A 13936-nucleotide genomic window follows, 5' to 3' on the forward strand; every position below is an offset into this window, starting at 1 on the left:
AACAATATCATTTAATAAGAAAATATTAACCACTGTTACCATTACAACAATATCGGCTTACAAAAAACACCACTAAAAATTCATCAATTAACAAATAACATGTCACGAATCAGCTGTATGCCTACGACTATATGTCAATGTCGGAGATGAAAAGTGACCTCCAGTATAACTAGGTCCAGCAGAACTAGGTCCAGTTTTGTCAATGTGCTAACCTTCAAGGACATGCATTATACTCTCGATAGCCTGGTAAAGTCAACAAGGATGTCAAATCCCCTCCTCATAACCAACGTCAATAATAGAATGTGAAATCTGTAGTACACGTGCAATACGCTGCATTTGAAAGGAATATCACATTTTAAGGAACATATTAGAAAATAAAAAGTAAGTTACAAATGCATAAAAGAGGATAATATATTACATCGGCATGTTGGCTGAAATCCTGATGGTCATGGACACGCGGTTCATCAGTGTGCTCAACATAAAGGTACGTGATATTCTTATATCAATCCATGTAACCCGGTATACATTCCTAAGGTTGACGAACTGGTATGCTCCTCCGTTGCTCAGATAACATGTGGTTATCCTAAGCCTCCCAAATCCTATCCAAGTATCTATACATGATTGTATATCGTGCAGATATGTTGTCTCGAGCACTACGACTGGGAGCTAGCAGTGTATCTGGGATGGTTTGAACCCTGCCATACTGCCTCAGAACTCTATCTGGATGATAGGGTTTGACCGCGTCTAAGCACTTTAAGCATCCACGGTAGAACGTAACCGGGTTACATGGATGCCGGTCTCTGTAACTGTGGTATGGATCCTAAATAACCTGTAAACGTAAAGTGTTTTTAAATTAAAGTATATAAAGGGTAAGATAAATGGAAAGTGTTAAAATTATCTCAGGACGAGTAAACTTACATCAGTCGCTACCAAACTGTCAAGCCCGGCTCGAAAAGATTTCAAATGATCAATGGAGGAACCTGCCTCTCTCCTAGATGCCCAATGTTACACGTGTGGCATGTCTTCATTTTAGCCCATGTTTTGGTGATGTCGAAATGCTCGGAAGTGCTCATAAATCCATGCCTCCAAAAGAGTCATATAACCACCCATCTGCTTAACCCCGGACCGGCTAGCATACCCCAATTGCCTGTATAAAAATACTAATGTAGCAGCACCCCAGTCATAAGTACGAATGGATCCCAAATCCATTAATAAGCTAAGGTAAACAACAGGAACCTTGCCGCCACTCTTGTCACTGAAAAGTGTACATCCCAACAGAAACAACAAATAAGCTCTAGCAGCGCACTGTATAACCTCATTGGGGTCTGAATCTGTGATACCAACAAACTGACTTCGTAACCACTCAAGCCTGACTGAATTAACACCAGTAGTAGAAATCTCTTCATGTGCTACAAGTTCAGTAATCCCCAAGCCAAAAACTAGTAGTGTAACTCCATGATAATCCGTCACATTTGGTACGCCAACTAATCTGCCTACAATGGGAAGGCTAAGAATATTGCCAACATCATCCAAAGTCAATGTCATCTCACCAATTGTCATGTGAAATGTGTTCGTCTCAGGTTGCCATCTCTCAACAAAACTGGAGGTTAGAAGCTTGTTGACGAACCGATAAGTGCATCGAGCTAATTGTGACAGCCCAGACTGCTCAATAATGGCTTTGAATTTGGTGTTTTTGTCTACTGACCACCATGGCCATGCAAGGATCTTCGAAGAGTGATTATGACACTTTAGGGGCTCTCGTTCCTATAACACAAATGATATCTCATTAGAAACTACCATACAACACACACATACACAAAAAAAAAAAAATCATATACAAATAAATTTCACTTATACTCAGGAATGTTTACCTCCCTGTGCCAAATAGCTGCAACGACATGATTATTGAAACTCCGCAGTATTGATGGATCATTCAGTCCACCTGGAAAAGCATGAGTAAGGTACTCTTCCTGGACAGTAAGAGAATCGGGTAAAGAGACGTCATCCATAGCAATGTCAGGCATATCATCACCTTGAACTCATCTTTGGCTTCGACTTCGACTTTGTCTGGCACTGGGGATATCATATTCTATCGAAACTGGATCACGATCTCGACCACGACCTCGACCTCGTTCTCGCCCACGCCACCGTCCCCGTTCATGGTCAATATCCAATTCATGACGTCGTCTATTTGAAGCAGTAGGTGGGACACGTTGTTGATATTCAAAATCCATATTATCTGCAAAAATTAATATGTTTGATGACTATACAAATGTAAAAAGAATATACAAAAGAAGGGAGAAAAAAAAATGTTCGGAAGTTGAAAACCGAAACAAAAAATTGATTTCGAAAGTTGATTGTTGTCCGAATTTAAAATATTCAAAAGTTGACTGCCGAAATAATAAAAAAAATTCAGAAACCTACTGGATTCCTACTTCCGAACAAATTCCTTAATTTCAGAAAACCAATTTCGAACAATTTGTTTACATTCCTGGGCCTTCGTTTGTTTTCAAAATGATAAAAACAAAACTCTACATTGCAAATTAAATAGGAATGGGGATTGAAAAGTAAACTCACCTAAATACAAAATAAGGATTGAAAATGTGTTGGAATGCTTCAATGGGATGTCTTGATGGATGCAGCTTTGGGGATGAAAGTTGTGTGAAGCTTCTACTATGGGGTAATGTCTTCAATAAGGTAAACTTCAGCTATGGGGTAATGTCTTCAACACGGTAAGCTTCAGGATTGAAGATGTAGCTTCAGTTTCAATGGGTGTATTTGCACCGTTGGGAGAGCTGGGTTTGGGGTCAGGGGTGTGTGTGTGTGTATGAGGGTAGATGTGGAATGAACCGTATGTGCAGTGAATAAACTAAGAGTGCTGTTATGAGCACTTGGCAAAATTTTTTGGACCCCCCATTTTATAATTTTTTTTTATTACAATTATATCCTAAAGTAAAATTACATTAAAAGACATCATTAAATGGAACACTCACCTATCAATAAGAACTAATACTCTATAATATTGGACACTCACCCCCATCCCCACCCCCACCCCCACCTCCACTTCCAACTCCAACTATATGTATTCCATGTTTGTAAACTCTAAACCTATTACTTTTCATAACCAACTAACATAAACCCTAAATACATTATTTTTCAAATAATCTTAAATCCTGAATGTGTCATCTTCATCACCATCATCAATGCTATTGAACTTGAAAGTTTTGCTTCAAGTATAACGTATACTTCATCACTTATTTCACTGTGTAAAGCAATGGAGGACAATGACAACAATTCTAGTGAGAGCGGTGTTCCATTGATAAGTTTATCTGTCTTGTATTAACATTCTCGGTCGTTTTCAGTCGTTTTTGTTTCGTTCGAGCTGTTCAGTACTGGTTTGCTGACTGTTAGAATTATGTTCGGTAATACAGTACTAAACATAATCCTTTCATTCAATACATAGGTTCCGAACATTAATGCAGATAGTCAGTTATGTAATTTTCTTTGTCAAACTAACTTAGAATGGAAAAGAGTGAATTTGAATGGATTTAAGTTATGTGTTTTGAATGGATTTAATTCATGTTATTTTAAGTTGTGAATTGGAATGGATTCAAGTTACACAGTGATGAACGAATTTTGTTCGGACATACAGTGCTGACATGATCATTATTGTTCGACAAAAAAGTTCTGAACAAAATACATTTTTTCGGCTACACAGTGGTGAACAAATTGTTTTGTGCTACATTCAGAATTCTGATGGCGATTTAGACGATGATTCTGTTTTTTCTTATCTTGCAAACGGTTATGCAAATCCCGTAGAAATTGGAGTATCTTTGATCGATCTCAGCGATGACGAAGATACAAAAAGTAACGAAGAAGATGATGATAAGAGAATGAGAGAGGTTACTGATTCGGCGATACAGAGAGCGTTCAGAGAAGATGAGAGTCGTCGGAATGCTCTGTTGACGGTTGAGATGGCGATGAGAGTGATGGAGGGTTGGGGTCCAAGAATTCTATACTGGACCAAAGCTCCAAACTCTGAAGATTGAGTGAGTCAGGGAAGGAGAGGGATGAAAAATTAGGCGGGTGTGCATTTCATTGTGAAAAATATTATGAATATGGGTAGATTTGGTAATAAGTGGGGTGTCCAAAAAAATATTATTAAAATTTAGAGTTTAGGATTGGAGTCTAAAGAAATGAGGAGTTTAAAGAATTTTAATAGGTACTGATAGTAGCACTCTAAACTAATTAGGAATTAATTTTTTGGCGTGTGTAGTGAGAAAGAAGTGCAATGGGTGTATTTGATGTTTGTAAATAGATGCTCCCCACTCACAGCGATGTCCACGACGTCGTTTCAACCGTGAAAACCACATTTTGGTTTCTTGGAATTGGACTGTTCGCTTTCGTTTACCTGTCTTCCACTTTCTCTCTCAATCATCAGATTCAAGAACAGATTGCTTCAAATTCTCATTCTTATATATATTAATTGATACATTATCATGTATATATACATATATGCGTGTAATTTTTCGTGTATGTGTTTCTGTGTCGATTATAGGCTGTTGCTTTCTTGTTTGAGAACGGAGCTGAATTGAATTCCACAAATCACCGTTTGTCAGGTACGAGATCTGTATATGTTTTCTCTTTCAGATTATCTCTTCATTTTTTTTTTCCCTCTGTTTGTTTGTTTGCAGCTTAATTCGCGTTGTGTGTTTGGTTCTGTAATTTAACAATTTCAAAGAAATTGAAACTTAAAAACTGATTACGATTACAATTTGATGGATCTGTGTTGAATTTTTTTGTTGTGGAAATTCGTTGCATTTGAAGACGCCATTGATGCAACGGGCACCAAAATGTTTTACTTACGCATAGTTTGTTTGCGCGAAAAACATTTTCTAATGGAAAATATTTTCACCAGAAAGCTTTTTCTAGATATGTTTGGTGGTGGTGGGATGAAGGTGAAGGGTGGCGGTGGCGGTGATGGCAACGTTGATGGTGGCCGTGGTGATAGGCTGTGTGGTGGTGGAGGTGAGAGTGGCGGTGGTAATGTGGTTGGTAAGATTTTTGTTTTGTTTCCAACTCTTTAAGAGTGGAAAATATTTCTCTCCTAAATGGTCTTGGTCTTATTTTTGGTTGACTATGAAAAATGTTTTCCGTTAACTTTCGTTTTCTATTGTACTAAATGCCATAAAATATGAAAAGACAAAAAAAATCTGCCCAAACAAACGGAGCGTTACTCTCCAAAGTTTTACATAGTATTCATTGTCAAAATGTGAAACAAATGGGTTAATATCATTGCTTCACACGGGTGGTGGTTTGTTTGTAGTATTCTTATTCCTGAGATTTCATTGCACTTGCCGTGCCTTTGCACACTTTATAGTGTATATATATATGTATAATACATTTAAACACTTTGCAAGAAAGTTTGCAGAGTTTCTAAATGTAAGCCATCACTGAACTACTTGGTAATTTGTATGTTTCAATAGATTGTAAGGACTGTATTGTCTGATCTTGTTAATACTATATTTTAATTGCTTTTTAAAGACATTTTTATTTCAAGAAAGATTGAACCTTGTTTGATTTCATATTGAAAAAATGATCATTGTTTGATTTCTTTCCTTTTGTAGGATTTCGTTTGTTATTATGAGTAGCCAAAGTCATTGAATATGGATAGAGACTTCCAACGCTCCGTTTCTTTACGGGCAAGCCGGAGATCAGAACATCATAATCAACACCGGCAAACTAAAGGCAAGTCATTTATACACACACAATATGTTTGTATATTATATATATAGATATTTCCTGGATCTATGAAGGGCACAAAATGTGGGTAAAATTTTGTGGGTGGTGGATGCAGATGCTGAAGGTGGGTTCTTTTCTCCAGTGAAGTTGTCCCAAGATTACCCATTGAAGATTCTTTGGAAGAAGGCTTTTATTCGTTTGGTTCTTGTGGGGGGCATCTTGTGGATGCTGCTCATTCTCATTGTACTATTGTTTCATGTTTGGTCTTGCCAATCTTCCCTAGCTTTCTTTTCAGGTATTTTAGAGATATCAGTACGTCTCTATTTCAAAGAATTGTAATTACTTCTTGTTACTCCCTCCGCCCCAAAATATTAGTCCCTTATTCTATTTTTCACTATCTCAAAATATTAGTCTCTTTTCAAAAATCAATAACTAAAATAAAATGAATTTCCTTTTTTACCTTTCTTTTAAATTCATTAGCATTATTTGACGTGTAATACTTGTACTACGAAGGGGCAGTTTTGGAAAGTTAATATTTTTGAAATGTAATAATTGTACTACAAAAAAAAGTTAAATTCCCCAAAAGGGGCTAATATTTTGGGACGGAGGGGTAATATTAATTGAATATAAGTTTTCAATTTATACTTTCTTGTCTTCATATTATGATATGGAAACCGTTCAAAGGAAGTTTTTGCAGGATGTAAATGATAGAATATTTAGCATAATATTTTAACTGACATTAACATCTGAGGTCAATCTCTTAAGTTGGTTCCGTGCTTTCATTATGAAGGCAAATAATTAAGCAGACATATCGAAGAAAGCTTTTATAAATGATCGTCATTATTATGTGCACTAGTAGGAAAATTTGCTAGAAGAAGCAGCTGCCCATTTTGATTCTATGGTAATATGGTGCACATGCAATTACTGCCTTATTGCGGACTTTGGCTGCTCTTTCAGTAGAAGGTTTGAGAAGCATTTGTTTGTGGCATCTATGAAATTAACAGTCCTGAACGTGGGACTGACTCAATCCTTCTTCAAAACATTTAATATTTAGGGTAAATTACCTGGCAGTTGGCAAAAATATACTTGGCCACATTAGTGTTAGATGGCCCATACAAAGCCTCTCTTTGGAAGGTCACTTTTTCTTCTTGGTTGGTGTTATTGGGAAGGAGCATTATGAAAGATTTTTAAGTGTTTGGAATTGAACTTATAAAGTTAAGGAAATGCTGCAAAGAAAGTTATTTCTTTTTCAGTTCCTGTTGTCATGGCTTCATTTTTTTCTAGTTCTTAAAAGTTTTTGTATGAATTAGGAGATTGGGCTATGCATGCTAGATGCAAAATTGAAAATTCACATGCATTTCAAATTTTCTACCCCAAATTCACATATTTTTCTATTTTATTTGTTTGAAATGATGGTTCTATAATTTTTCTGTTTCATTTGCAGCTATTTGTAACAGAGACAGCAAGGTATTTGTAATGTTAGACACAATGGGACTTGTACCAAAACCAACACACCGTAAGATCACAGCAATGTCTGTTGTTTGAATTTTTCATCTCAATGTAAAGATGACGAGTGATATTGTTTGTGCTGGCATACAATTAGGTTGTCGTATTCCCGTCGTGGATGACCCGGACAAAATAATTATGCCGAAGAGAAGAACTCCTGACAAAGTTGTTCAACATTTATCATATATTTTGGAGGATGAGGTAGAAAATAATGGATCTCAGTCACCTCCACTATTTGGAGGGCATCAAAGCTGGTTGCAAAGAGAGGAGAGTTTTAAACTAAAATCAATCATGAAGGTGAATATTTACCCCAATTTACAGTTCAATTCTTCTTAATTTATTTTTGTTTATTTTCTTGACCAAATCTCCAAATCATTTGGTCAAGTAAGTATTTTTGGAACAAAAGGATTATTTGTCATTCTTAATGCAAAGCTAAGCCAAATGTTATGAGCATATTGCATTAAATGAACAGATGTTCTGCCTTTTGGATATATGTGTTATGTTTAAAGGCCCATTGATAAATGAAAAACCTGCAATCTAGATAAATGAAAAACCTTGGAGGCAATTTGCAGTCAACTAAAATATTATGGTACTATTGCTTATTATGTGCTTTGTTCTTTAAATGTGTATGTATAATGTTAGCTGAGTTTGATGATGGCTTCTAAACAAAATGGCAAAAAATGAGAGATAAGTAGATCTGCACATGATTCAACCATAACTTTTTGTGAGTGAATTATTGTAAATAAATATACACCGTCGCTTCTGCCTTCTCTTCTAAACTTATATCAGCTTTTAATTGTTTACTGTGTAATCTATTTTTATGAGAACACAGTGTCACTCTTGCCTTCCTTTCTGAATATGTATCAGATTTTACTTGTTTCTTGTGTTTTCTATCTTTAGGTGCACTGTGGTTTCATTCAAGGTGGCGGTGCAGAGATGGCTCCAAAAGACGTCAAATATGTGGAGAAGTGTAGGTTTGTGGTTGCATCTGGCATTTTTGATGGATATGATGTGCCTCATCAGCCTTCCAATGTCAGCTCACGATCTCAACAGCTCTTCTGTTTTCTTATGGTGGTGGATGAAATATCCATTGATTTCATCAAGAAGAATGTTACTGTCAGAGAGGACAATGATGGGGGACAATGGGTTGGTATTTGGCGTATTATTCTGCTGAAACATCAACCTTATGATGAACCCAGGAGGAATGGAAAAGTTCCCAAAATATTAACCCACAGATTATTTCCTCAAGCACAGTACAGCATATGGATTGATGGTAAAATGGAGCTAATAGTCGATCCATTGCTTATGCTAGAAAGGTCTGGTCTTCTATTCTTGTTTAATGTGGACAAATCTGTATTTGTAATGTTTCATATTCAATCAAGCTTTAAGTTAAACACAAAACTAAAGTGTCGATGCATTGATTGCATAAATGTCAAATGTGTGCGTAATGGTGTGCACATTGTGCGTTAATGCATAGTGCATCTCTATTGGCATATGTAAAGCGAATTATTGGAACAAAACATATGCATGTAATTGGATGAAGAGTATGCTTATGCCCTTAAAAGTTTTGATATCTTAGTCTAGTGTTCAAAACTGCAATAATGCTGTGACTTTTGAGATGATCTAATCAAGTTAACCTTTAACTAATGGGGCCTCTTGATTAAGACAAATTTTGTCACGATTTCGCAGATACTTGTGGCGCGGAAAGCACACATTTGCCATTGCTCAGCACAAGCACCATCACAGTATATATGAGGAGGCTGATGCAAACAAACGGAGGAAGCGATATGCTCGACCTCTTATTGATCTTCACATGAAAATATACCGTTATGAAGGGATGAAGCCATGGAGTCCAAAGAAAAAAACCGTCAGTGGTAAGAAAGAAATCCCAGCGTATTTTAGTTCAATTGTTCTTCTTCTTCTTCTTCTTCTTCTTCTTTTTTTTTTCTTTTTTTTGGGTTTTAAGCAAAGCCACAAGGGAGGTGAAGGTCAGAAATGTTATCACTTGTGGATCACCTCAAAATAAATGCCCATGGATCTCTGCTGAGATATGGGCTTTGCGGTATTTTTTTTTTGGAGGAAAAAGAAGGAATAATCTTCTCAAAGTCATGAGGCACACTGTACATAATGAATGCTCTTGACTAATCACTTTAATTTCCGTTAGAAGTACCATACAACATAATGGTAAATTCAGAACTCGTTTTATTATTCTAGTATTCTGCTCATATTTGTGCTATATTGACAGTTTTGTTTTGTTTTTTTGGTGGTAAAATGCAGATGTGCCAGAGGGAGCCATAATTATGCGTGAACATACAGCGCTGAATGATTTATTTAGCTGCTTGTGGTTCAACGAGGTCAACCTCTTTACACCGAGAGATCAGTTAAGCTTTGGCTACGTCGGTTACAGGTTAGGGCACCCGTTCAAATTCTTTATGTTTCCAAACTGCGAGTACAACTCGATCTTTGTGTTGCACCCTCACACTCGCGAGCATTCTTCCAAAATCGAATGGGTGAAATCCTTGGATGAGTTTAAGGGAAAGAATAGTGGTTTGAAAGAGAGTAGGGGAGGGTTAGGGTTGTGGACTCCTTATCCTGGGAACCTTGATTCAGTTGTACTGCCACATGTAACAAGAACATCAAAAGCAGGATGAGTTAATTTTGTTTTTTCTTTCAATTTTTTTTATTTTTATTTTTCATTCTTAGTTACAAACTTTATTAAAAAATAAAAATAAAAAATCCTGGTTTATTTGGAAGATTAATTAGGCCCTATAAGGATCTTTGTATAATATTTTGAAGGAAAAGTTTGGGTCAATGTTTCTTTTTCAAGTTGCAATTTCATGTTCCAAAATTGTTGTTTACTGCATCATGTTTAAATGGCAATGAGAGAGTTCACTTCTGATGTCCCTTGAAATGATATTTATCTGTGAATTGTAACACAATAATCTGTTTGGATCACTGAAATCTATGGATGCTGATGAATTCATTGAAAGTTGATCATTTTCTGTGACAATAAAAAAAATATAATTTTGGATCTTGTGATTGTTAAAGGCTTTTTTGCGTACAACAGGTTACAAGTCTTGGGCAGATGGTATTCAAGCATAATTTGTTTATGTTCTGAGCTGATTTTAAGCAATCTATCATGACCCAAGCTTGAGTAGCTTGGCTCTTTATAATGCATCAAATGGAGTTAAGCCAAGTTATACCTTGTTTAAGTTTAAGTTTGGTTTAAAAACTTAATTCAACCGAACTTTTAACGGGACAAATTTGACTAATTTAATTCGTTTAACAGTTCTATTTGCGTTCTGAGAAAGAAAAAAAAAACAGTTCTACTTCAATTTAATAGTTTTGATGTTATTTACATGCTAATTTTGTCTGTCCTTTCATGGATTTATGATACCCTCTACCATGGAAAATAAATCCCAAAAAACAAACATGTTCAAACATATTCCAATTTGGTAAGGTTCCAATCGCATGTTGAAAATACAATTTATGATGACATGAACTTCACTTTTTAAAATTACATTTTTAACATGTTATTTCAATGTGAAATTATATGTTGAAAATGTAATTTTAATTTTAAAATTGCATTTTCAAAATTAGATTTTAAAAAACATGTTAGTTTCTCAAATAGTTTGAAAAGGAAGTCAATTTTCTAAATTGTTTTCTTGTTTAGAAAAAAAAAAAAAAAAAAACACTCAAGGTTCCACAGGTTAAAACGCAAAATATAAACACAATTCTTCCCCCGAGAGGTACTCACACCTACTTTTTCTGGGTATTAAGAATGTACATAGTTCGAAAACAGTTATTTGGTTCGATTTTTTTGTAAATAAAAAGCTAATTAATCAAAAAAACATAACAATCCTCTCCCAACTGGCCAATTAATAATTTTTTTACAGATTATTCAAAGTAAATTTATCTAATAAGCTATACCTAAAAACTATATTAAACAATCAAACATGAATTTAAAAATATAAATATAAATACATAAAAAATATAAACAGCACCCATAAGATGCACCAAACAGGGCTTAACAGTGCTGACAGGATTTGCCCATCGCCAACATCCCCCACCTGTAAGGTTTCCCAATGAGCATAGGACTGTCCAGATGTTCATTCCATCTCAATCAAGAATCAAATGCATTTCAACATGTAAACAGAACAAGCCACAAACCATGAAAGCATAATAATAATAATAATAATAATAATAATAAATAGTAAATAAAATCCCAAAAATAAGATATATATACTTCTCAAATGAGATGTAAAAATAAAGATCACAAAAATAAGGGCTTATCAAATTCTAGCAGCCTGTTTGTTCCCGAAACACACATGTAAAATCCCAACCATCTCATATATCCGGATAACGCAAATTTAATTAATAAGAAAAATAGAGATTACACGATTGAAGCGACGATTATCGTTGAAAGAATATTGCAGTCTTTTAACTTGATAAGCACACATTATTACTTGGGACCTGATGGAGGAGAGAGATGCAAGACAATAAGGAAAACTACGGTGAAAAATCATCTCCTACAACTCATGCCAAAGCAACTGAACAAGAAACTGGCCTATATGAGCTCATTTCCTTTACTCCATCAATTAGTTGCATCCCGACTATAGAACTGATCAAGGGTCTTTGCTGGGATACGATGGAGAAGCTCACGTGGGAATATGCGGAGCAGAGTCCATGCCAGGTCAAGCGATTGGAAGACGTTGCGGGTATCGTAGGCTCCTTGAGCAACGAATTTCCTCTCAAATTTGTCTAAGAACTCCAGATATAGCTGTTTTATTCATGAAGATTTAACAATGTTAAATTTTTAACAAGAATGATAAACAATTCTTATAATTAAAAACAACATGGTAATTATGCCAAGTGACAGACCAGATCCTCGGATGAGAGTGCTTCTTCTCCAACCACGGCTTTCATTGCCTGGACATCTTTCCCAATGGCATAATTTGCATATAACTGAAAGTGAAAAATGATAAGTATATGAATGGAAGAAAAGAAAAAAATGGCTTCAGTCAGTGAACTAGATTTTATACAACTACAGCAACAAACCTGATTGGACACATCAGAATGATCCCTCCGAGTCATGCCCTCACCAATGGCGCTCTGCAATGATAACAAAAATAAAATTTAAGGCAACCCCTCAATTATACTAATGCTTTTATTTGCTCATTCAGGTGTAAGCCTCGAGCATGCCAAGCAGCACTACACTACCTTTTCTGCATGTTATCTTCTCATCCATTTGGTTTATTTTATAATCTGTGCTTTAATTAAAGTGCTTATTATATTAAGAGTTAAAGGCTTAAAATTATATCTTTTGATAGTTCCATCCCTTAATAAACTCTAACAGAGGAGGCCTGTGTAATTTCAGAGACCACAAGGGTGCTTTACTTTTTTTCAACATTCCATAGAGATGGTCAGTGTAATTTTCTCATACAACTACTAACAGTAATAACAATGATAAAATAACAGAGTTATATACTTACCTTCATTAGCCGAGACAAGGATGGAAGTACATTGATTGGTGGGTAAATCTGCCCAAGTTCAAAAAGAAGGCAACTTTTAGTTTAAAAATTTATAAGCTAATCCCTGTCAATATATCATTAATAAGAATCAGAGGCAAGCTTTCTCGATGGATTTTGGTAAGTTCTATAATTTGGAAAAAAACCATCTCAATGTTAAAGTTCATTTCTTCCATGTTATGAGATTTTTGGTGAAACCTTCCTTTTGGCCTTTTTATCAGGGTAAAGCATAACCCAATCAATTTTCTTTCAAAAAATCCGTGAGTAGGAAATGCCTACCTTAATAAGGGCATTTTATAATTTCTATTTTTTTTATCACAATATTGCTCTTCTATATATACGTATCATACATTTGAAATATTTGAAATCTGGGCTGAAGATCTCGCATGAACGAAATCAGGAATGAAATCGATGAAGACGATCTCCAAATCTAAAGATCTCGCAGCCAAAGATCTCTCACTTGGTCAACAATAGACGATCTCGTCGCCGACGATCAACACTCTCAATCAAACGAGAGTTTCATTGAGATTTGTGATTGTTGATCGAGTTTTAGAAGTTTTTTTTCTCAATTAAATATGTTGATTTGTTGATTAATTTGTTTTTTTTTTTTTTGGATTTATTTTTGTTGTTTCTGATCTGATTTCATTTGATAGAACCAGAGGCTCTATTGCTCTGTTTTTTATTTCAGATAATGAGAGTAAAATTTTACTCTGGTTCTATTGCTTTGTTTTTTATTTCAGATAATGAGAGTAAAATTTTACTCTGGTTCTATTGCTCTGTTTTTTGTTTGAGAGAATTAGAGTAAAATTTTACTCTGGTGTTAGAATGACAGTAAAATTTTACTGTCAAGAGGTGGTCATTGCCAAACACTTCAGCCACCACAAATACTGTCTCTGCTTTTTTTACTTTTGTGCAGAGCAACATTTTACTTTTAGATTCAGAGTCTAATATTTTACTCTTTTTTCAGAGTAAAATTTTACTTTTATACAGAATAAAATTTTATTTTTTTTGCAGAGTCTAACATTTTACTAGTTTTTTAGAGTAAAATTTTACTTTTATACAGAGTAAAATTTTACTTTTAATTTCAGAGTGTAATATTTTACTTTTAAATTCATGGTATAACATTTTACTCTTAGGTTCAGAGTGTAACATTTTATTCT

General features: G+C 35.1%; 2 protein-coding genes across 3 annotated transcripts; one reads left to right on the top strand and one right to left on the bottom strand.

Moving 5' to 3' along the window:
- The first annotated feature begins 4331 nt into the window (after positions 1–4331).
- Positions 4332–10074, top strand: LOC145815479 (putative hexosyltransferase MUCI70). Of its 2 annotated transcripts, none has more exons than XM_082912226.1 (8): positions 4332–4619; positions 5628–5748; positions 5858–6037; positions 7187–7258; positions 7346–7545; positions 8149–8564; positions 8938–9122; positions 9526–10074. In XM_082912226.1, the coding sequence occupies exons 2-8, from the start codon at positions 5667–5669 to the stop codon at positions 9897–9899; spliced, it is 1509 nt and encodes a 502-aa protein (XP_082768352.1). In that variant the 5' UTR covers positions 4332–4619; positions 5628–5666; the 3' UTR covers positions 9900–10074. The 2 variants fall into 2 exon arrangements, 1 of the variants encoding a protein (XP_082768352.1); XR_014358402.1 differs by having other exon boundaries at positions 4406–4619; positions 8938–9432.
- A 1392-nt stretch (positions 10075–11466) lies between these two features.
- Positions 11467–12824, bottom strand: LOC145815480 (V-type proton ATPase subunit B 2-like). The gene is made up of 4 exons (XM_082912227.1): positions 12741–12824; positions 12307–12360; positions 12130–12213; positions 11467–12028 (listed from the first exon to the last, which is right to left on the bottom strand). Exons 1-4 carry the CDS (start codon positions 12744–12746, stop codon positions 11843–11845), a joined length of 330 nt encoding a protein of 109 aa, XP_082768353.1. The 5' UTR covers positions 12747–12824; the 3' UTR covers positions 11467–11842.
- Positions 12825–13936: the final 1112 nt, after the last annotated feature.

This window comes from Camellia sinensis, unplaced genomic scaffold (assembly GCF_055761805.1).
Source record: "Camellia sinensis isolate YWXY unplaced genomic scaffold, ASM5576180v1 Unanchor2, whole genome shotgun sequence".
NCBI lineage: Eukaryota > Viridiplantae > Streptophyta > Magnoliopsida > Ericales > Theaceae > Camellia > Camellia sinensis.